Consider the following 25,264-nt stretch of genomic DNA (forward strand, 5'->3'; position numbering starts at 1 on the left):
AGAAACACAAATGGGGAAAAACCGAGCAGGACAAAGGAGAACAGAAACAAGGATCAGGACAGTGTCAACAGCAAGACAAAGGAGAAGACCAACACCCAGATAAAGGCGAGGTACAACAAGAGCAAAAAATTGGTGAGGAACAACTAGATAGCCAGACAAGTGGACAATAAGGAGACAAGAAGCCAGAGGGGACCGGTGACAAGGACACCTCCGAGCAAGCTAATAAGGGGGGAATAATGGGCAAGGCACCCCCAAGGAGCAAGCTAATTTGGGGGGGAACAGCGGGTAGGGCACCCCCAAGGAGCAAGAACAATTAGAAGGGACCATCCAATAGGATACCCCTAACACAAAGGGAAACGATGGCGAGGACATAGTGGATCAGGAACCACTGAAAGTGGCTGATCCTGTGCATAGAGTCGGGCAACAAGGAGTTGGCTCAGCACTCAGTCCTCTCATCTTGCCTCCACTTCCTTCTCCCTTACAAAGCCTTGGACCCGTAGAGCCCTTCCTGTCAACCGGCTACACTAAAGATGAGCACCAAGATCGCAATGTTACAAAAAGTCAATGGCAAGTGCTGAGAGAGAACATGGCCTACACAGCGCAGTCCTTGAACTATCTGGCCAACCATTACATTTCCCCATAAGTGCTGGAGCATAACTTGTTTTTATAGGCCAAGTACGAAGAGGAGGTGACCAATTTTTTGAGGAACAGACAGCCAATCTATGCAGGGCAGAAGGTGACCCGGCTATAGAATATAGGTCCCTAATAGAGCAATTGGAAAGCCAATGAGTGGTTCATGCTCACGCTCAGCTACTGCAGTATGCACATATAGAATTAAAGATTGATCATGGCAACTTGCATTGTAAGCTCGAGTGCTAGAAGGACATAATGAATGAGGCTCAAGGCACTGTGGTGTCCATTGCTGTGCAAAAAATGTGAACATACAGCGAGCCATGCAAAAGCTACAGCAACAGGTTGCAATGAGCAAGAAGCACCAAGTGGATCGTCGAGATGCTTGAATAGGAAAATACGCACCTGAGGAATGAAGTAGCACAGGGGCAAAACCCTTAGCGAGGAGAATGCATGGCTCTAAGCACAGGTGGAGAAGTACTAGCAACTTCAACAGCTCATCCATCTCCTCCAGGTGCCCAAAGAACATCCCAGCAACCTGCCTTGCAAACAGCCACCCAATAACGATGGAGCTGGTGAACAGACAGGTGGCTACTAATAGTCGATTCTGAGTGAGTAGGCAAGCACCTTGACCCAACATTCCTTGGTCGAGGGTGGGACTCACAACCAAAGGGATCGGAAGGGGTCATGGCCCACACACTACTGATGCTGCATTCTAGTTAGAAGACACATACCGAGCAGGTGCTACAAATGGACTGCAATTTTGATCTATTAGTGGAGATTTGAGTCTTAATAGTGGTCTTGGATAAGGAGGTGCAATACCGAGCAGACTGGAGATGTCGAACCCATTTTTTCGGAGGGTTTTTCGATTACTGTAGCTGCAATAGATTTTTTGAGGCATGTTCCAAGTAGGGAGGAGATTCCTATCCGCTATAGGGTTTATCGGCAATCGGTAGGAGATGAAGTGTTTACTACACCCCCTATGCACCAGGACATTTTGGAGCCTGTCCAACGAATTATCGTGGTCTACATCAAGGCCATTTGAAACTTCAATCATTTTGTGGAAGAATGCACTAAGCAGTAGTGCAATATCTTCAAATCCAAGCGTAGGTTGATTCTCGCATGTGTTCGGCAGCTACCTAAGCCTACTATGTTTGAGTTACTCGGCTACTACAGTAACCTTTTACTGGAGCTTGAGCACCTAATCTATAGCCATGTAACGAAAATGCGGTCCATGCAAAATAACATCAGCGGTCTCTATAAGGAACTGGGAATTAACGATAGGAGCATGTTAGCCAGGTGCAGATGTACCTTACCAATTTTGAAACTCGAGCTAGCCAAACCCGAGCGGCCCCGGTGGACATCTCTAATGTCTATCCTTGGCCACCAAGGGGGTGCCATTTGGAACCAGCACGTTCACCTCCTCAATAACCCCCTACAGATCAAGCCAAGCCTTTTTTACCACCTGTCTGGCCACGACCATCTCGTCAATGAAGCATCGCCGACCCACCTTCAAGTAATGCCTAGTACTTGTCAGTCTGTGAGGACATAAGAAAGGGTAGTCGAGGCAAGATGTTGGCTCAGGCTAACTAGTACATGGTCATTGAGCATTGAGCATGGATAGCAAGAGCAACAGTCGAGCACCGTTTTGCAATAATGGTGGGCGCCAATGATTTCAGGGTATCGACCCATAGGCAAATAGCAACAAGCACACTACGCACGCACTAAGATGGAAGGCAGTTCTTAGGTAGAAGTTAAGTTGTAATGGGTAGGAAAAAAGGACAGCAGAGCGATGTGCCGAGTCCTCTTCCTTCGACTTGAGTTGATAGGTTAGGGAGTGTTCATTGCAAGCTGAGGTGGCTTGGTTGTACAAGGTGATTCTGATTGAAGGAATGCGAAATAGACTCTCTTTGGGTTTTCTTTTCACTTGTTGTATATTTCGCTTGTGGTGTATACTTGACAATAAACATTGCTACATTCATCCTAGGTTGCCGTAAATCTAGAGGTTTGATGGTTTTGAACATAGAAGGTACAATAGAGCATACTCAAGATATCGTGAAGGCAAGGCAAAAAAACAAAGGTAGAGATAATACAAAATATAAGTTTTTCTTTATGCAAAAAGGGTTAGTTAATGCATTATTATAAGGCAAACTGCCGCAAACCTTAAAAGATCTTACAAAAGCATAGATAGATATCTCACCATTTCCTATGTACATCCCTCTATATTAGCCCAATGGTAACCCATGCAAAATCTCCTATCAAGCCTTCTTTATATCAATAGCTCAATGGCATAAAATATTAAAGTCTCGTTGGATTACCATATATTAAGTGCTTTACTTTCAAGGATATCAGCACCAACATGCATGAGGGTGAAGTTTGACTACACCAAATGCAATCCTACTCTTATTTGGACAAGCATGGATACATGTATCTCATAAGCAACATAATACAACAAAGAAGACAAAGAGCTTTCATTGTCTTTGCTTGATTCATTAACGTGCATGCACTTCGAACATGGATAGTTATATCCCACATAAAATTAAGTGAGACAATAAACAAATAAGAAAGTAACTTGAGTCCCTTTGTTCAATCCATTAGCATGTATATACTTCAAAACATTGTAGTTTTGATTTATAATCATTGTGCCACATATATCACCAAGCAAAGAACAACTATGTTGACCTAGACATCAAAATAGGTTATGGAAATACATAGATCTAAATCTCCCTCAAAGGTACCCTCTTAGTTTATCCCTTGCCTAAATTGCATTTTCATATGTTGATTCATTTGTAAAGTTATTAAAGGAAAGAATACACCTATCGTAATGGATTAATATCTTAAGAAGTGTTCTCTTATTGGATGAAGAAAATCCACTTCTTGGAGCTACTTTGCAAGCTCTCAATTATAAGTCATAGTGTTGACTTCTATGCCTCATGCTTGAAATTAGCCACGTGGTAGTCATAACATGAAGGTAACTCTTCAATACTATTACTAATGAGTGAGAGGTAACTTCATTCCACGTGGTAGTCATAACATAAAGGTAACTCTTCAATTTTAGTACTAATGACTAAGAGGTAACCTCATTCCACCCAAAAGGAAACATTAGAACATGACATCTCGATCAAAGTGATTTTGATCAATGGATATGGATACATTACTTCGAAATTTGAAGAAGATCATGAGCCAATGGTTTAAATACATATTTTACTTATTGATTCTACAATTGGTGAAGATTTTAGATAAAAAACTACGACTTATAAAAAATATGAGATGTTTTGTTGGTGTTGGTGGGCGAGACTCATCTCTAGGCCAACAAGCAATTAAATAAGTGTTGAAGGAAGCAATGGTGTGGGGATGTAAATACCTCCATTGCTCACTTCAACACCTCGTTAATTTCCCATTGGCCTATTTGAGGTTGAATTCGCCAATAAAACATCCAATGTTCCTTTTTTGCAAGATCTTATGTGATGCCTATTTAGATTGTATACGCCTATTAATCTTTACAAGGATTAGTAGGAGGGGAGGTGTGAGGTATCAAATTGTTGCAAATTACTTTTTTTGTATGCCTTTCTTTGGGGAGTGATTGGTTGAAATATGATAGTGGAATTTGACCCAAGCATGATGAAAGTGGGAAAGGATGACGTAAGGAGTTTGGTGTACATGGAAATGATGCAACTTGTGGGGATGTAAACAAGGCCTACCCAAACAACTCATTTTATAGTATCTGTAAACAACCATATTGTGATTTAGATTGAAATCCATTTCTACCTATATGTGAGCTTGGTACAAGAAATTTGGCTATATCAGAGGTAAATTTAACAAAGCAATTCGATTCTTGTTGGCATTTTATTATGTTTGAAATGAATCTTGATAGAAAAACTTATGAAGCCTTTTCTCTTTTGGTGCTAAATGTTTTACTTTTCCATTAGAAAGTCCATTCTAGATAGCAACCTATTAAACTATTGACAAGAAGATACATTTCAAGTTGCACAATTTTGTTGAGTATTTATTTTCCCTATATTGTGACATGTTGTCCTTCATGTGAAAATCCTTAAAACTATTATGGTGGGTTAACTTTACAAGCTATTTTGAACATAGAACCCAATTAGAATGGATACCGATTCATAACATTAATAGGTTATACTTTATTAGAGTGGGACCATGACCTTCAAAATGAGAGAGTGTTCTCACTCCCTCACCATTTTATCTACCTAATGTTTTCAAGGTTCATGCTCTATGCTACTAGACTGAGCGTTTTAGTGGAGAACCTAAGAATGGCAAGCTTGACACTTCCCACTTGCACTTACAAACTAAGCAATCGGGACCAAGTAGTGAGTGAATTAATAGTAGAAAAAGGAGAACAAATTGCTTTCTCAATGATAAGATAGTCACATTATATACTATAGTTCAAAGAGATGATAACTATGTTAAAGCTTAGCCGTTTCCTCATCAACCACATGATCACCATGCTAAAATGAGCTGTTTCCTCATCAACCATGTATGAAAAAGGGATGCATTGAGTTGTGTATGTTTTGTACTTGTCTTCCTCTTTCTTTTTTCTTGAACTGGGGAAATCAAGTTCAATTATCTCAAAATAGAGGAGCATGTGGAGGATAATAGAATTTTTGTGGGTGCTTGCATGTGAAAATCGCTAGTGGGCTATGCTAGTGACAAAGGGATTGGACATGAGGGGGAACGATCACTCTCGTGCCTTGTTGCAAGTTTGAACTATCCAACATAACCTTATGCTACAATGGTAGCCCCATTGCATGCAATGCAAGCATTGACCTTATGGAATGCCTAACATGTTCACTTAAGATGGGAACACGTAACCTTAAGATGGACAAGTAACTGCAGTTCCATGTGTGCCTATTGTGAGAAATTGATGCTTACAATATGGCATGGTCCCACCATGGACAGTAACTTGCACTATTTATCGATGTGAGCGGAGAGGCATGCTAAAAGTTGAGGGGGGAAAATAGATGTTAAGCTCTCAAGAGGTTTGAATAACCTTAGAACTATAGCGATGATTATAAAATACTCTTCCCACCCTATGTATGTGCTTTGGGTCCAAGAAAATGCTACCATTGTCTTGGCAAGCATGCTGCATATGCATAAGATGGGGTGGGTAAGGGTGGCGTACCCATTGTTATCAAACACATGCCACACTGTTAAGTTATGCATTGCACAAACCTAGTGGTAGCTTTGTAGGTATGATTGGTGGGCCAGGGATTTCCTCTTGCATGAAGAGGATGTTAATGTGACCTTATATATCTAAACCATGAAATGTGACCTTCTATTTCTAAACCATGAGTGTTGAAGCTAAGACTAAAAGATGCATAGTGGATTGCACTTCTCAGTCTCTCTCCCTTTTCACAAACATGTGGCATGCTTGTGCCAAGTTTGGCACAAGGGGGGAGGAGAGAGAGAGAGAGAGAGAGAGAGAGAGAGAGAGAGAGAGATGTTTTTGAAAAGGGAAGGAGACGAGGAAGAAGGAAGGAAGGAAGGGAACCTAGGAAAGGAAGGAAGGAAGCTTTCATTCCTCGTTGTCATGATCAATCATGTGAGTTAAAAAGGGGAAGACAAAAAAAAAAAAAAAGATGAATGATATGTATTATTCAATAGGAGTTGCCAAGAGGAGGAAGAAAGAGAGAGAAAGGAAGAGAGGGAGTCGGGACTCAGTGGGAGGGAGGGGCGGAGAGAGAGAGAGAGAGAGAGAGAGAGAGAGAGAGAGAGAGAGTTTTTTACTTCGTGGCAACAATGCCAGAGGGGCGGAGAGAGAGAGAGAGAGAGAGAGAGAGTTTTTCACTTCGTGGCAACAGTGCCAAGGAGCCAATTCTGACTCATCCGAAGAGAGAGAGGAGAGGAAGGGGCTAAAAATGTGGAGAGAGAGGAGACTCTAGATTTCTACCAAGTGGCACAAATCCCTCAAAAAAAAAAAAAGAGCTTCTCAATGCCATGGGCTTTACTTGGTGTTAACCAGAAGAGCAAAAGGGAAGAGAAGAAGAAAAAGAAGCAACAAAAACAGCAAGCAAAAACCAAAACGCCATAGCCTTCAAAATCCTCTTCTTTTCAAAACCTCGTTATCATCTCTCTCACAGCTCCTCCTTCCATATCCATCTTCTGCTTCTTCTTCTTCTTCTTCTCCTTCCTTCCCTCCCCTCCCCCTTTCGATGCTTCATCTTCTTCCCCTTTCCTCCCTCCTCCATGTCTAACCCCGATCTCTTCGATGCTTTCTTCCGTCGTGCCGATGTCGACCGCGATGGCCGCATCAGTGGCCAGGAGGCTGTCTCCTTCTTCCAGGGCGCCAACCTCCATCGTGAAGTCCTCGCCAAGGTACCTTCCCCTCTCCGATTCGTCCCGCTTCTTTCCTTCCTCAGATCTGCGCGAAATCGTCCATTTGTTTCCTAGCTAGGCATTTGTTTGCCGATCGTCGCTCTGCCTTTTCTCTCAACGGAGAGTGCTTTTCTCCAAATGCTGGCCTTTTGTATCGTAAAAGCCTCCCAGCTTGTGCTTCGGTGATGGCTCTGATCGTCTCTAGACCGCCTCTGATTGCAACTTTCGACGTTTGCGCTGCTTCTCATTCGGATCTCCTCCGGGCTTGCAGATTTGGCAGTATGCCGATCAGGGCCAGACCGGCTTCCTTTCCAGACCCGAATTTTACAATGCACTTAAGCTGGTTACTGTGGCTCAAACGGGTCGGGAGCTCACTCCGGCGATCGTGAGCCGTGCGTTGCATGGACCGGCTGCATCTCAGATTCCTCCACCCCAAATTCAACTCCCGCCTGGCTTTCCCCCGGCTGCGCAACCTCCAGGACCAGTAAGGCCCGTTCGTCCTCTGGCACCTGCTGCACAACAGTATCAACAATTTTCCACCGGACTTCCGCAGCCCGCCCAAAATTATTCCCCAGTTCCCAGACCTAACGCTCCTGCAGTGCAACCGAGGCCTCCGACTTTACCAGGCGCTGGAGTATCAACAGGCGGCTCAGCTGAATGGCCTAACAACAAGTCATCATCGTGGCCCGGTCCAGCTTCCAATAACAATCTCCCTGGCCAGAACTTTCAGGTGAAGCCAAGTCCGATTCCTGCTGCTCAGGTAGCACAGGATGCATTTGGGGTTAACTCATTTCAGGCCGGAGCGAACTCTGGTGTTGCCAAGACTCCGTCTGGCAACGCTGGGCAAGCTACACCAGACCTATTTGGAGGAGACGTTTTCACAGCCGTCCCGGTTAAGCCACCAGTCGTTCCTGCACAGTCCCAGCCAAATCTATCAAATGCGGTCCAAGCACCTCAACCGAGGACTATGCAGACAACTGGCCGAGCAGTACCAGCATCCCTTGCGCTTGTTCCGACTTCAGTTGCACCGCCTGCAGCGACTAAACAGCTTCAGCCGGTATCCCAGCCAGTTGGGCATGCCAGACCAGATCAAGGGTTCGGAGGTCCACCTGGGGTTGATGGAGGAAAGTTATGGCCAAGAATGACTGAACTAATTGTGCGGCAATACGCCAAGATTTTTATGGAAGTGGACACAGATAAGGATGGAAAGATAACTGGTGATCAAGCTCGTGATCTCTTCCTCAGTTGGCACCTTCCACGAGGTTAAAGTTTCTTTTTTCTCTAGTGCAAAAATTGTTGCATCTTTATTTCGTGAGAGTATTCATTACTTTCGTTGTGGTAGTAAAGAGGTATCTTTGAGAACGAGGACACGAACTTGCAATTCTGAACTGATGTCAAATTTGTATTCCTGGTTGTTTTATAGAGGTTTTGAAGCAGGTCTGGGATTTGTCAGACCAAGATCATGACAGTATGCTATCTTTGCGAGAGTTTTGCACGGCACTCTATTTGATGGAGCGGTATCGGGAGGGCCGTACTTTGCCTGCAGCTATTCACTCTGGCTTTTATTTTGACGAATCTGGTGTTCAAGCTCTTCGTATTGCAGAGGCTCAGGTTGCCGTTGCTCAGAATTCTGCAGGCTACAATGTACCAGCCTGGCAGCAGAATCCAGGTATTTGATTTTGGGAGTTGCACTTGCTTGTGCTTCTTACTGAATGAGTTTAAGCTTCAGACTCTTGTATTCAACTTCCATGTCAAAGAGATCGGTGAGGCAGTCCTTTCTTTTCACATTGATCTGTAGGTCCCCCATTTTTCAAAGACTAGATAGTGAATCAATGTTAAAGCAAATCGGATCCCTCTTGCAATGTCTATAATTGTTATGCCCGGTCCATGTGTAGGTGTACTTCAAGCAACAGGTCATGCGATGCCCGGTTTACCACCTCGCCCTGTTCCTCAAGGTGCAGCACCGGTCCGAGGTCCAATGCATGTGCCAGGTCCAATGCAAGCTCCAGGAGCGGATGGCTTTGTTTCTAACCAACCGGCACAGCAAAAGTCTAGAGCTCCGCATCTTGAGATGAACCTTGTCAAGCAATTGAATGCAGATGATCAGTTGACACTTCAAACCAAGCATCAGGAGGCAGTTGATGCTGAAAAGAAGGTGCACGTCAAATATGCTTGGGATTTGAAGAATCAGTTGAGAAGTCTACGAATGTTGGATAGGCTTGTTATTACTTTGCTTCATGTATGGGAGTTGGGCTAACAGGGTTTTAAGTACTGGCTTTCAAATGCTTTCATAGTGATAAGAACACAATTGTAAGTAGTCCTCTTTCAGCAGCCTTAGTTGCTTTCGGGTCCTCTTCAAAGACCTTCTTACCCTTCATCTCTCTCTCATTGTTTTTTCAGCCAATATTCCATTGTTAAAGAAAAAAGACATATAGGCAAATGACTGCCTCTGCATGCTCCCGCTTTGTCTCAGCACCTCTCTGTTGTCTTGCACTTTATTGCAATTCGTCTCTGATTACTTTTGTCAGACTTCTGCTATGGTATGCATGCAAGCGCATAATTCATAGGCTGGCTCTGAAGAGGTAGTCTAAATTATGGAATTTGGCTTGGATTCTTGGAACTAATATTCAAACTCAAAACCACAACATACATAGCCAGGTGCCATGGTGCTCTCCTGTGAGCTGCGAAGATATCCCGCGCGGGGGGTGTGGCTACGTGATCTTTGTATTGGGTGAGCCATATCAAGAGCGACACCTTGACTCGGGCGGTCCTCTCCAAGTAGAGCTGGGAGGGCGGTCCTCTCCGAGTAGAGCTGGGATGGGATGAACCTCATCGTGGGTGCTCTGGTCGACCTCTGCATTGTGTGTGGTCTCTGTGTCTATAGCTCAGCTGCAGCTCTTCCCACTGATCCATGTTGCCCTCATGTCAGCTATCTCATCCTCTACTCCGCTACGTCTTGGCGCTGACTAGAATACATAGAAATCTATGACATGTTGCTGAGCTCGCTCTATCCGTCCTCTCGTGGCCCTGTCACCTATTGCTGTTTGATCTGTTGCAATAGGGTCTCTTTGCATTGCAGCATCTCATCAGATAGAGACCAATGCAGACCTGGTCACAAAAGTGAATCAGCTGAGAGGGTTGTCCAAAACCGTGGCCCTCTTGAAAGAGACGGTGATACCATCCTCAGATCTTGTAGTGAACTGGGCAGGTACATAGAAAGCGCTCCTCTGTCTCCACCTCTGCTAGCGTGCATAACCTGCAGAGCAGCTGCTCTCTAGGCGTGCTTGTGGCTTTCCCTGCCTCAATCCTCAGCTGATGGGACGAGACCCGCATCTGACCAATGGCAATCCTCAATGCATGTGAGACTCGTCGGTCCTCTAGATGTTGGGGTTTGAGAATCATTCCATCCTCTAATACTCTCAAGGAGTGGTCGCGGTAGAACTAGAATTTGGTGGGGAACTTTTGGTCCCCTCTAGTGTGTGATGTATAGAGCTGGCATAGATCAAACTGTATGATACAGTTGATCTCATTGCACGGGATCGAGGGCATCCAAGCTGTACTAAAAGGGGGGGGGGGGGGAGTGGTCCATTTGAAGATCAAACTGTATGATATAGTTGATCTCATTGCATGGGATCGAGGGCATCCAAGCTGTACTAAAGGGGGGGGGGGGGGGGGGAGTGGTCCATTTGAATACCTTGACTGGCACACCATCTAGATATGTGTGCGTACCAGGTTGGGCTAACCCCTCCCGTTTGGACACCCTAGTACAAACCTTGTTAGTCTCCAACGAGGTAAGGCCCAAATCCTATGAAGATATGTCACTGTTGGGAAGATGGCATCAATCTGTAGTGGTGTCATGGTGAACTTTGCTTGTACAATCTGATGGGGGACCGAGGGCTTACTCTGAATCATCCTTGATCGCATAATTACCTGTAACCTCTAAAATCGCTTGCAATGAGTCGTTGATAGGTCACTCTTTCGAATGGGTGCTGAATACATGGTTGTCGGCCACACAAGTGTATCAAATAGCCACCCCTTCATCAAGGGGTCCTAAAGTGTGCTTGGAAACACTATCGCTCTATGCGAGACAGGGCTCCCGGCCCTCGTTTAAGTCGTGCTTTGGCTGGGTCATCAAGAAATTGGCCATGTAAAGATTGTCATTGGAGGAGTATGAAGCTTTGGTTGGAGTAAGAGGCCTGACCTTGGGGAAAGCCATAGGCGTCTTGGCATCCCCCTCCATGGTGGCTTGCGTGTATTTTGGCACCCCCCAGCTAGGACTAACCCCCAGAGTCGGGTTGGGGGCTGAGTCCAAAATGTGGAGCTAGGTGTGCCCTGGTACGAAACAAGACGAGATCCTCCTAGTGGTTGAAACCGGCCTCTAATCACTCAGAGGGTAGTGGAACTAAACCTTTAATCACTTCAGCACTTATTTACAGCTCACAAAGCATATATCACAACCATTAACCATTGCATGATCACCATTTGGCATTTACCCATTTGTTCATAAACAAAACCACTGAAAAAGGGATGGAGGCTAGAATGCCCCTACTCAACAGACATAGACAAGTGCACCCGATTGGCCCCAAACACCGTGGCGCCCCTTTCGGTATTTCTTTATATTTCACAGTGAAATGATTACAAGTTGCATCTGGGAGACCTTCCCTGCAACTGAGCACGCAGCCCCAATTCACTCAGCCTTCGCAAGGCTTTCAAGCATATAACACCATCACATAAGTGCACTTAACCCGTAGGCTCAACCCAAAGGCATTCTCTTTTCCGAGTGCAATTCCATTGGCTGTCCAGATGCAATCACACTGCACCCCAGCTGCACTCTCTTTGAGTGGTTTCCAGATGGCATTCACAAAGCTTTTCAAAGCTCCAAAATAAAATCAGCAAAGTACCCAACCAAGGAATGACTCATGTAGCACTGCCTGGGCACCTGTGAGCCAAGAAAGAGGCGGCACACGAGGCCAACCAATAGCTTATGGCAAAAAGAAATTGCAGTAGCAAAATCACAACTCACCAAGCCCTGAAATCTGTCGCGAAGAAGTGGGAGTTCTTGGGCTCAAAAGAAGCGTGCTTCAGAGAGGAATGCATTGAGAAGGTTTTGGAGAAGTTTCATCGCCGGAAAGTCCTCCAAAACTGAGAAAAACCAGTCAACCAGCGCGTCGGACCACTCGAAATTCAACAGAAAGCCGTAGCTTTGCAAGAGGAGAGGCCCAGGAGGCGGTAGAAGAAAAAAGGTCCAGAAAAAGTCACTTTTGCAAATTCGACCAGCAAAAGAAGTGCTCAGCTCTGCCCGTTCTACCAAACGCACGGAGGGAAAAGCATATCACTACGAAGGGGAGGCAGAGGGGAAACCATCGGGCCAAACGGAAGTCGAGGAATCCAAACGGGTGAGGAGTTATGAAGAAAAACGGAATTCAGCTGAAGGAGGCTGAAAAACTAGTCTAAAATCTCAACAAAGGGAGGAGATGCGAGAGAAAACCACACATGTGAAGTTTAGAAGGCCCAGGAAGGTCCAGGAATGGCAAAGAAGCATGTAGAAGGCACTAGAGCCACCTGGAACTCTAGGGGGGCCACTGAAGGTACATGGCCCTCTAGGGGGCCCATTAAAATGCCACATCATCATTTCCCAACAACCACTCTTTTAATTCCTTGGAATGCCTTTGGGCCTAGGGATTAATTACGCTTATGTGCTAGGCACTATGCTGCGTTTAATTACACATTATTAAGCCCACGCTTGGACTTTTAAAACCAAAGTTGTCACAGTCTTGTAGTACATTAAAGTACTTAGAATTTCACGCCCTCGTGACAGTGGTGAAGTCCACCTGATGGCCCAAAGTCACCTTGGTGGCGTGAACTCTTGCTTTGCTGGTTGTCTGTTGCAACGCTCCTCTCCAGCTGAAATGGGGCTCTAGGAAGGCTAAGCGATGGGATGGACGGAGGGCTAGGTTGAGTGATGGGATAGGCTAGGCTTAGCAACGGAGGGCTAGGTTGAGCGATGGGCTAGATTGAGAGATAGAGAGAGAATGGGTTGAGTGACAAAGGGCTAATGGAGTGCGAACGACAGAACGCTGATGGGCTGAAAGAAAGAAAGAAAGAAAGAAATTTTATTAGAGTTTTCGGAAGACCGATGGGTCTATGAGACTGAAAGAAAACCTGATACAAATCACAGTAAGGGTGGAGCTACTAAACGAGCATCATCACGTGTGCAGAGTCCTAAGTCTGATCATACATAATCAAATACATTTGAGTGTGACAATGAAAAGAAAAAAGACTGGAGTGGGAGCGGAATCCTCCGTATGTCATGTTGCCTTGGCTGGTGCATAGCCGGTGATGGGACACTGGCATTTGTCTAGGGATGCCGTGCGTCTCAGTCTCTTGGAGGAGGCTCGACGCAAGACCAGAGCCAGCGTGACTCTCGTGGGGCGTGCCCCGGGTCTAAACAATGACGGGAGGTCCCCTAGAGTGATCTGTGTGTCCCCTCGATGCCTCGTGTGTCGTGCTATGGTTGTCCAGTTGGGGTCTCTGTCACGTCTGCGTTTAGAGACTAGACGATCAAGTTCACTCGATGCGAAGAACTCTGTGATCTTGCTCTGAGAGGTGTGGCCAAGCCTCGTTGCCTGAGGAAGTACTCTTTGTGTCGGACCCCCTCGTGAATGAAGGCTGCTAGGCATCTCTGATCTGGGTAGGCGAGGAATATGGAAAGGAGCCTGAAGCCGTCTCTGAAGAGACAATGGTAGCGACCTCGGATCTCGTAGTACACTGGGCACCTGAAAATAAAATGCTCCTCTGACTTAACCTCTTGGTAGTCGCACAATGTGCATATGCGATGCTCCCTAGGAATCCCCTCTAGTTTGCCGCTCTCTATGCGGAGGCAGTGTGACGATACCCGAAATTGTCCGATGGAGATCCGTAGTGAGGCATGTGAAGCTTAGTGTACCCCGGTGGCGTGATGAATCCCTCCTCCGAAATACAAAGACAATGATCTTTGTAGAAGCTCATCTTCATTGGAAGCTCCCTTGGCTCCAACCAGGTCCTAAAGGTGTGTAGCTGCAGGAGATCCTCTCGAATGACCTAGTTGGTGTGTGGCCCGATTGGGATGGTGGGTGGGAGTACCGGAGGGGCATCCAAACTACTGAAAAGGAGGTATCCTATCGATGTGAAACCCCAGTCTCACAAACCGTCTGTGAGTCCGTGCATACCAGCCTCGCTCATCTCCCTCTGCCTCCACCTCATGGAGGAATCGAGAGCCAACCATGGCAACCTTTGTCTCCTTGATGTGCAGTCCCCATATGATCTAACCTAGTGTAGATATGTGATGGTCTGAAAGGCTGCATCTAGTTGGAGTGGAGAAGCACCAAACTCGGCCTGAATGATATGATGTGGTACAGATGGTTTTCCTCGGATCATCCGTGAGAGCATAAGGATCTGCAGGCGCTCCACTCGTGTCCACTCTATATCTGACATGTCAGGTCCCCAACAAGGGCTGCCATACATACCGGTTGGTCGGACCAAGGAGTCGAAGAGAAGAGCCTTGGTCCGAGGGTCCTGGAAGTGGGAGTGGAAGCACTCTCTCTCTAGTCGAGCCAGTGAGGCATATCCCCTGCTCAGTCTGGCCTGCATCGTTGGTCTCATCGTGAAGGTCGGGCTGGAGAAGATGACCCCCACGTAAGTGTATGAGGATACGATCTCAACTGGTGACCCACCGAAAGTGAATTGCTTCCGGTGCATGTTTGCTCGAGAGGTGTTAAAGATCATGACCTTGGTCTTGCCAAGGTTGACCTCCAAATCATGGGATAAACAAAAAGCCTGCAGTGCGTTCAGGTGTCGTTGGAGCCCCTCGGGTGTGGATGATAAGAGTGCCACATCATCTGCATAAAGAAGAATCTTGATGATGATCCCGGCAAGTGAGCAACTGGTCCCTCCAGAAGCCCCCATGAAAGTCTCAAGCTTATCGATGTAGAGGCCAAATAGGGTTGGTGATAAGGGACAACCTTGTTTGACCCCTATGGCGCTCAAGATCTCATCTGTCCAACCTGTGCCTGTCCGAACTCTGCCTGAGACTCTCATAAAGTGCCATGACTGCCCAGATGATCTCTTGGTCAAATCCCAGTGTCTGTAGGCGTGTGATGAGTCGAGCTCGAGGTATTGTGTCAAAGGCTTTGCGGAAATCCACAAAGCAGCAATATACCCTCTCCTTTCGTGATTTGGCCTCCTCTATGACACTCCTGAGTGTGAGTATGTGATCCATAGTCCCATGGTCTCGCCTGAAACTGACTAGACCCTCTGCTCTGAGCCCTCTCATTCCGGCGAACAAGCTGAGCAACGCGTCCAATACTGTTGCATAGATCTTGGACATCACATGTCAAATCATGATAGTCCTGTAGTTACTCGGGTCCATGGGATCCCCTACCTTGTGGATGGGGGTGATGGTGTTGAGTGTCCAAGTGCGGGGGGAGCCAAGGCAAACAGCGTCATTGAATAGCTTTGCTAGGATCGGGGCTAACATGTCGATCCCATATGCGATAAACTCAGTGCATAGCCCCTAGTGGTCCTTAGCTCAGCCATTGTGCAGTTTCAATGTCGCGTCCTTGACTCTTCCTCTGGTGAACAACGTGCAAGTGGTGGGGTGAGGTGTGTGTATGAGATCTGGAGTAGGCTGGTGTGGGACATCATAACGATGGCATGCATACGTGTGCCAAACTCTCGTGTCGGTGAGGGGTAGAGTTGTTGCTGTACAAGATGTTCAGCAGCTCCTCCTCATTTCGACGAAGAAATGCCTGCTGCTTCTGACGTACGAGACGTTGGTGTTAGAAAGAGAAGAGTGAGAGAGCAAGAGAGCTGAACGTAAGTTTGCAATAGATGAAGTGACTGAATACAACAAGAGGGAAAGGTTTTGTCTAAGTGACAAAACCTTATCCTTCACTAACCATAGTTAGTGAACTAACTGTGGTTAGGGCCCCTAACCTACTAATTACATTACATTGGTCACTGTTAGAATATAATAATAATTCTAACACCCCTCTACAGTGCCAATGTCATGTACAAGGAAATGATCAATGACCCATGTGTTGACACATAGATCATACTGATCTCTCCTGCATGCAACTTCTCTCTGACATAGTGATAGTGAACCTTAATGTGCTTCGTGTGAGCATGAAACACAAGATTCTTTGCCACTGCTATAGCACTCTGACTATCAGTGAGAATTGGAGAAGGACCCTCCAATGAAAGATGAAGATCAGCAAACAAACGACGCAGCCAAACACATTCAACTGTCGCTGTGAAAGCTGCCCTGTACTCAGCTTCACATGAGGAGGTAGCCACTGTAGATTGTTTCTTGCTCAACCAAGAAATGCAAGCATGTCCTAGAAAGAAACAATTCCCACTGGTGGACTGCCTAGTATCATAGTCTCCAGCCCAATCAGAGTCACTGTAAGCATGCATCTGCAAGTCACCCCCCCTGGGAAACATAAAGCCAAAAGACTTTGTACCTTGCAAGTAACGGAAGATGCGTTTTACAGCCTGCCAATGCATAATCTTTGGGCTGTGCATATACCTGCTCACCTGAGAAACTGAAAACTGAATATCAGGTCTTGTATTGCAGAGATAAATGAGGCATCCAACAGCCTGGCTATAGAGTGTGACATCAATTGATTCACCCGCATCATGCATTGTAAGCTTCAGCCCCGGCTCCATGGGAGTCTCGCTGAATTTGTCATTGAGGGGGGGCAGCAATCCTCTCTTCTTTCACGAGTTGGTAGGACTTCCATTGCAGGAGGCACAAACTCGCAGAAATATGGCAACCCGGGCTGGCGAGCATTCTATGCTCTCCAAGTTCAAGCCCAAGGGTAAAGGGCAGCAAAAGCCACATGCCAATCAGTCCACACATTAGCATAAAGCTGATTGTGGACAGCCTTTTTATAAGGCAAAGGGTGATACAAATAAGCAGAAAAAGAAGGGCATCTGTCATTATTGCAAAAAGCTAGGTCATTATATTGGAGAGTGCAAGAAGCGCATAGCCAAAGAGAAGAAAAGGGATTCCGGTATGGCTGTGTTGGATGCATCAATTCCACATTCTCATGATGGAGGAGATGTTGCAGCCATTTTGGTTGAAGAGCACTATGCCTTTCTGTCTTGCACTTCAGATTTTTCAGTGGGTAGTTCTGATATTACAGCCACTAATGATGATGACCCATATGCTTTCTTGACTTGCAGTTATGATCCTTCAAAGGATGAATGCTCTTTTAGCGTTGATGAGACACTTCATACTTGGTATTTTGACAGTGGTGCTTCAAAGCACAGCACTTCCAAGAAGAGTCTGTCTGTATCTCTACATTCTCCACCCACCAAGAAGGTAACTTGTGCGAATAATTCTTCTTATTCAGTGTGTGGAGTGGGAGACATTATTCTCACATCCACTGATGGCACAGATTTCAGAATTTCAGATGTTCTCTATGGTCAGGGATAAAGAAGAATTTGCTTTCAGTTTCCTCACTCAATAGATGAGAATTTCAGGTTGTTTTTGATGATGACAAGTGTGCAGTCAGAGACAAAGAGAATGACTATGGTTTGATGTTGTCTGGAACTTTGTATCGGGGTCTTTTTCAGCTTGATCTATATGAAAAAAGATCCCATCTTGCATTATTAGTTAATACTCCCACTGCTGCGATAATGAATGCGGAGTTATGGCGTGCTAGGTATGGACACATGAGCTATGGCAGCTTAATGACGTTTCAGAGGCATGATATGGTTGATGCATTATCTCCTTTGGAGTCGCCTCCTCCTCATGCATGTGAAGGCTGCATTCTTGGCAAAATGCATAGACTTCCCTTCAAAAAGGATGGTACAGTGAAAGCTACAAGAAAATTACAGCTTACTCATAGTGATGTCTGCGGTCCCATGAGGACACCTGCTTTTGGGGGTTATCTCTATTTTGTTACATTCATAGATGACCTTACTAACTACACTTGGGTCTATGGTCTCAAGGCAAAATCAGAAGTGTTTATGCATTTCAAACACTTTGTGGCTATGGTTGAGAATGAGACAGGACTCAAGGTGCAAACACTTCGAACAGATCGAGGGGGGGAGTATATGTCCCATGAATTTGAGACATTTTTGAAAGAAAAAGGCATCATGCATCAGCTTACAGTGAGGCTTACACCTCAACAGAATGGCAAAGCTGAGTGGAAGAATCGCACTACCATGGAAATGGATAGATGCATTTTCACAAGTAAGAAGTTGCCTCACAAGTCTTAGCTAGAAGGCCTCATGTGTGCCAAACTATATTTTAAATCGGGCTCCTACAAAGGCTTTGAAGACAATCACTCCCTATGAGGCATGGCATGGGAGAAAGCCTTCAGTGGACCATCTCAGAGTTTTTGGTTGTGTTGCATATGCCCACGTGCCTGTGGAGTTTAGACACAAGTTGTCAAACAAGGCACTCACATGCATTTTTGTGGGATGTAGTTCACAAAGCAAAGGCTATCGTCTCTACAATCTTGCTACTCGAAAGATTTTGTTAGTAGAGATGTTATATTCTCTGAAAATTCTGTATATACACATGCTGAATTTCAGATTCCAGCCTCTTCAGATGATGTGTTTCAGGGGATGCTTCCTATAGCATTTGGTTCCCCCGCTGAAACTCAGAATTTACAGCAACCTCCGCCAGATCCACATGTACAGATTCAGCCCCCAGCTGATTTAGTACAACCGCAAGGTGTGGATGAAGTTAAATTTTACAGATACATGTAGCCAAAACAGTCCGGAATTGGTTGCTTCAGACTCTTAGGGAGAGTAAGCTTGAGGCTCCATTGCTTGGCAGACTCGTAGTGTAGTAAGGCACACGGGGGGGGCTCTTTTAGTTGAATCAGCTTATGTAAGTACTCTTCTTGATGAGGAGGAACCTGAGACATTTGAAGAAGCAAAGGATAATGTGCATTGGATGAATGCCATGGACGATGAATTGCAGTCCATTCATAAAAATCAGACTTGGGATGTCGTGGATTTGCAACCAGGTAAGAATGCCATAGGTACACGTTGGGTTTTGAAAGTCAAAAGAAAGCCAGATGGGTCTATTGATCGGTACAAGGCAAGGCTGTTTGCAAAAGGATATGCTCAGAAAAAGGGCATAGATTATGAGGAGACTTTTGCTCCTACGTCCAGAATGACCACCATCAGGTCAGTTATAGCAATGGCTGCAAATTTTGAATGGAATGTTCATCAGTTGGACATTAAAACAGCTTTCCTTAATGGAGACTTGTTGGAAGTGGTTTATGTCAAGTAATCTCCGGGCTTTGAAATTTCAGGAAATGCACATCAGGTATGCAAACTGAATAAGGCTTTGTATGGGCTGAAACAAGCCCCACGTGCATGGTATGCAAAAATTGATGCCTTTCTAACCAGCAAGGGGTTGCACAATAGTCCAACTGAGAGCATCCTCTATATCAAGAAGGATGGGGGGGATATTTTGGTCATCATTCTTTATGTAGATGACATGCTGCTCACCGGATCAAATGAGGAAGTAATTGCAGATTTCAAAGTCCAATTGAAAGCTACATTTGATATGTCAGACTTGGGCTTGTTACATTTCTTTTTGGGGATCCAGTTTATTCGAGAGAAACGTGGCATTGTCATGTCTCAGTCCAAGTATGTTCAAAAGCTCTTGGACAGATTCAACATGCATGATTGCAAGCCTATGTCCACTCCCATGGAGCCAGGGCTGAAGCTTACAATGCATGATGCAGGTGAATCAATTGATGTCACACTCTATAGCCAGGCTGTTGGATGCTTCATTTATCTCGGGCCTTACACAAGGCCTACACAAGGGCGAAGGCCTTACACAAGGCCTTACTCAAGAGTCCTCGAGTCGAGGACTGCGTCACGATGGGGGGGTAATTAATGAGGCGTGCGGACTCCTTGAAGGCCGCGATTCCTTTTGTTCCAAATGTGTGTATTGAGCATCTCCTCGGGTGCAGGAAAAAAGTAGAAATTAATTTTGACCGAATTTGAGAGGGAAAAAAGAGAACAAAGCCCTCTGGTAATTTCTTCAACGATGACTTCACGCCGATGTCAGCGACTGTTGCAACTTCCACGTGGTAGGCTCTCACAGTCAGAGGATCTTGGCTCTAATACCACTTGTCACGTTCTTCAATGCAGAGATGCACATGTGGGTAGATGATGCATAAATTGAGAAGTATTGGCCCTGCAAATGGGGTGGAAGGAGTGCCCACGTGAGTGTATTTTTGCTAGACTCTTCTCTACATGCTCCGCACAAGCTATAATCCATATGCCTGCAAAATGCCCATACTCACACACCATGAATGACATGAGAGGGTGCAACCCTGATGCCTCTTGGGATCACATCCCTTGGGCATACCCCATTATTCTACCCTGAGCCTATGACTCTTTATGCCTACCATTGATTAATGCAATACCCATGCACAATGCTACCCTTTCCTAACCATCCTAGGACCTAATGCATACGTGCATATTTTATTATATTCAATTGGCCAATTTACAATGTTACAACGATAGGGTAATTGATAGATTCCCTAGAATGATCCACAAGGATTCAATACAAACAATCATGTTGTGACAGAGATTCCAAATTTCAATTGGTGTTTTAAAAGATTTAAAATTTGCTCCTTCATTACCAATCAAGTGTTGCTTTTGACCAGTTCATGTAAAGGATTCAATTGACTTTAATTCTTTCAAGGAGTTGCAACATGCTTTATCTTCTTTATAAAGTACCGAACAGAAAATTCAAAAGTATCTTATAATGCTTTCCAATTTGAAATGGGAGCACTCTCTTGGGCTAATTAAGTAGTCCTATACTAAATGTCCTAAGTGCCTTAGAGACCGAGGTTACCTACCTAAAAGTATCCTAACTCATAACGGTCCCATGTGTCTTGGGTGTCCTAAGAGTCTTAAGAGTCATAAACTGTCGTAGGTATCATCCATAAACACGTCAGTTTATTTTTCCAGCATAGTGTAAGGAGCTAGTGCACAAGCTGCTTACCCTTATCCTAAAGTGCACAATCTGCTACCAAGATGTTGTCCCGACTCCCATTTGCATAAAGACTAACTCGGAGCATTAAAGACAGTGCATTTGTTGATGCCATGCCACTTGTGGATGCTCCCATGGAGCCATTGTGGCAAGCACTTGCTCTCAATGAGCAGCCTCGTCTGGTGGATCAATTGCCTCATAAAGAATCGTTTGAAGATCGATTTGATGATCTCATCCATCCTGTGTTAGAGGAAGGCCCGCCTCTTACGGCATGTCAATCGTCGGAAGATCCATTGTGCCTCAGATGATGCCAAATGGCCTAGGGTTCGCTCTTGTGTGTGCCCTCGCCTCTCTGCATTCATCGTCGAATCAAGGGTTTTGAGGCATCTTCCCAACTCGGGCCCGTGTGGTTCGGGTCGTGGGGAAGGATTTGGTGGCACCACTGAGACAAGGGTGTTCGAGGCGTGGGCAAGGTCTATATCATCTCCAAGTAGGGCCAAAAGCTCTTTCTGGGTAAGGTCCAGACTCTGTGGTGCTACGTAACTTTTTGGAAGATAGCATGGATCTCAAGTGGTATCATAGCAAACTTTGCCTGTATGATTTGGTATTGCTTTTTGTTTATTTTCGTAAGAGCTGTAATTTGGGATGTTGGAGCTGCTTTATTTATACGAGACCTATCATCTTCTTCTAGAACATTTTCACAGATGGTTCTTTTTTGTGAGAGACTCAAGTTTTTGAAACAAATTCTTTTGTTGGTGAATGTTATCTCGATCCACTTTGCAGTTGCTACCATTTTTTATAGCAGCAGCCCTCCTGTTTCACAATAGTACTTCCCATGGTTTTATTCTTTGTTCAGCTAGCATTACCAATAGCTGTTTGACTACCCCCCCCATGCCCGTTCCTGCCTTCGTTCCAGATGACAAAATGTCATCCATTAAAAAAATAAATAAATCAAGGCCAGCTGATGTCATGCTCATTTGCTTCATGAACCTCACAGATGGTTCTTTTTTGTGAGAGACTCGAGTTTTTGAAACAAATACTTTTGTTAGCAGCCCTCCTGTTTCACAATAGTACTTTCCATGAGTATTATTTGTTCATGCTAGCATTACCGGTTGTCTAATAGCAGTGTTAATACCCCCTCACACCTCTCGCCTTTTTTCCACATGATGAGTTTGGGAATGTTCCTGGACTCATCTAGTATATGCTTTTGCCGTATTAGCAGCCTTGTGAAGTTTTCGTCCATGTTGCGGCCTGTTGATTCTGCGATAATTCTTTCTATCTTAAGTGGTGCGTTGCCCTATCTGCTAGATTCAGATGCTCCTTTGGGAGAGACTAAAATGAAACCGTTTAGCCTTCACAAGCAGTTGTAGCTTGAAAGAAGAGATTTTTGGACTACCTTTTGATTAGCCTTCTCCTTCAGTGCTAGCCCTCGTCATGGTTAAGTCTGCTCTTCACCTGCGGAATGCCCGCAAAAACTCAGTACAAAGACTTTGTATAAATGGATGCTCAAGTATGTGAGGGTGTGTGGATTTGTATGTGTGAGAGCATATGTTTATACATACTATGGTCTACATCCATTGTTGGGCGCTGATGACGTCATTGGGGATGTCGTAGTAGATAGTCCACTAGTATGCGTGATGGAGTTTATGGTTTTCAACCTTATGAGTGACTATCATGAGATTGAAACTGCACTATGTTGTGTTTTTAGAGGATGAGTTTGGGAATGTTCCTGGACTCATCTAGTCATATGATGAAATGCCCTCCGTTAAAAAATAAAATAAAATCGGGGGCACTTGCATGTCATGCTTTGGAGAATATCACACTTGTTTTTTCTTGGGGGGGGGGGGGGGGGACTTCTTCACTAACGTGACATCCTTCACACCCACATTGTGGGAGTATGGCATCCACTCCTTAGATGCTAAGTTTCACCATTTGTTGAGTGAAAATGAAGGGGTGGCTATGGGTTAGTGTACATTTTTGGTTACTGCTCTTTATATCTGGTGGATGTCAAGTATTAAGGAAGGGCTTCTAATCAATATCACAGGATTTCTGCCTTGCATGGTGGTTGCTGACTGCGATTTTATTGAGCAGGTATTGGAATTAGAGAAAGAGATCATGGATTCAAAGGAAAAGATAGAATATTATCGTACCAAGCTGCAGGATGTGGTATGGTTCTGTTGCTGATATTAAAAAGCATTTTATTTCCAAAATAAATAGCACATTCTTTAGGATGTTACAGTTGTTTTGTGCTCTTTTTTTCTGTTTATGTATTTCTGTAGGTTTTTAGGGTCCACAAGTGAGTACACATCATTGATCTTCTGTTGTCTCTGCAGGTGCTTTTCAAGACTAGATGTGATAATCGCCTGGCAGAGATTACTGAAAGAGCAGCTGCTGATAAGCGTGAGGTTGACTGATCTTCTTTTAGTCCTCTTGATACCTTGCGGAATATACAAGTGTGAATGCTATAGTTTCTTTGTTTAAAGAGGTTTGGCAACCTTTTCTTTTTCCTGATGTCAAGCCAAGATGCCAAGTGGGGCAGTAGGCAAGTTTAGAGGAGACTCCAGACAGTGATCAGTAGGCAAGGCCAGATCTGAACCAATTAGGGTCTGCCAGCCAATAAGCATAGCATGGCTGTGCTAACCTGGCTCTAGTTGGCTAGTTAGCTGACTGGCCAACCACTCCGAAAAACCACACTGTTGGCCCTATGGAGGGGATTTTGGACAGTAGAAGAGGCAGTCCCTGCCCATAAAGGGAGGGCCCTACATCTAGACTCTGGCACGCACCTAGCTTCACAGCTGGAGCACACTTCTCTTCCAGCATGAGTAGCATATCAGGTTCATACAGTAGACGTGATATTTAGAACTTAGATGCTACGTGTCTTCTCTTAGAGGGCCTTATGTGCCACATGGCTGCATTTACACTGCTTTGCTAACTCATTGATGAAAGTCTCCTTGAACAGGGAGGACTGTTATGGTTAAAGTTATACACAGGATGCCTTCCATTTGATTGAGCTCGTTGATAATCTGGTCAAAATGGTGGCATCTTGTTACTTTAGTAATACATCCCTATGAACTTAAACATGAACTATACAATTAATTGTTACTTTTTGCTAAATCTAGAAGTGGGGAGCTTCAAAGACCATTCTCATTTTAGTTCTGAGATTTGCTTAGTTTTTGGAGGTCATCTGTACTAAGGTACCTGTTTAGTTTTGGTTCCCCCCACCCCCTTATTTTATTATGTATTATTATTTTTAAATAACAAACTAATTAAAAACAATGATGCTTATTGTTTCCTTGTGTTTGCGTTTGTGTTTCACTGGTTTTCTTATATGTGCATTTTTAGATCTAGGGACAGTTTGGACTGAAATCCTTATACAGTGGAATAAACTCGAAGCACTCACTGATCTCCCTCAGAAAAAAAACAGCACTCACTCGCTGAAACTCACACAGACAATACAGCAAAAGTAGAAAAGAAAGAGAATTCAGTATATTCATCCACAAATCATGGGAAAACTGCTCAAGGATAAGCAAGTACATCCAGCCAGAAATGCTGGGCAAAATAGCAGTCAAGGATGGCTGACACCTACTGAGATCTACAGAAGAGAAGTTCCGCCACTCTTCACAATCCGCAGGGCCTTCAGAGGCTTCAGTAGCTGCATCGCAGTGATCAGATATAGCCGTCTATTTATAGGGAATGAAGGGAGCTTAAAATCAGCCGTGACTGAGTCTGCTGGTAATAACCCACTGGTCTGTGGACCTACCCGACTGGATCTGCCCCATCTTGGTCTGTAACTCACTGCTGCTGTAGGTGCCTACTGCCAGGCCTATAAATAGGCCCTGGCAGTACAGTTATAATGTTGTTTCTCCTGCCCTGTGCAATGCAGACATGCCACGTGCCATCGCGGCTGTTTCAGCCCAAGTTCCAGGTTGCTCCACACAGTGCACAATTCCTCTGTCCAGGTATGCCTCCCTTAGTGTATGCTTGAGTGGCATATCATGTTGTTCCACATCTTCTAGATCTTAGTCAACTGGACTCGTTATTTTTATCACCACCACCCGTTCCTCCTTGCTTACCGCCATGCAGCCCATTATTGCTTGCCATACTCACCTCCATACAGCCCATCAGAGCGTCACCTTTAAACCTTTCTAATACAGGTTTATCGCGATGTTGTGATTTTGAATTAGGCGTTGACATTGTAGCTCAATGCATTGGAGATTCACCTCTTGACATGAGATATGAACAAGTGTGTGATTGGAAGAGGTGATGGGTGTAGAGAGATGTATA

The 25,264-nt window shown here is 44.9% G+C and overlaps 1 protein-coding gene across 1 annotated transcript in view; it reads left to right on the forward strand.

The window, feature by feature from the left end:
- The first annotated feature begins 6,658 nt into the window (after positions 1 to 6,658).
- Positions 6,659 to 25,264, forward strand: part of LOC147900898 (uncharacterized) — a 37,405-nt gene continuing 18,799 nt past the window's right edge. The window contains exons 1-6 of the mRNA XM_087375446.1: positions 6,659 to 6,966; positions 7,238 to 8,228; positions 8,390 to 8,635; positions 8,862 to 9,121; positions 23,072 to 23,146; positions 23,314 to 23,385. Coding sequence (XP_087231572.1) covers positions 6,838 to 6,966; positions 7,238 to 8,228; positions 8,390 to 8,635; positions 8,862 to 9,121; positions 23,072 to 23,146; positions 23,314 to 23,385 — 1,773 coding nt within the window. The 5' untranslated portion in view covers positions 6,659 to 6,837. The remainder of the gene's footprint in view (positions 6,967 to 7,237; positions 8,229 to 8,389; positions 8,636 to 8,861; positions 9,122 to 23,071; positions 23,147 to 23,313; positions 23,386 to 25,264) is intronic.

Source organism: Dipteris shenzhenensis, chromosome 6 (genome assembly GCF_047967505.1).
Source record: "Dipteris shenzhenensis isolate YYH24624 ecotype China chromosome 6, Dip_SZ_1.0, whole genome shotgun sequence".
Lineage (NCBI taxonomy): Eukaryota > Viridiplantae > Streptophyta > Polypodiopsida > Gleicheniales > Dipteridaceae > Dipteris > Dipteris shenzhenensis.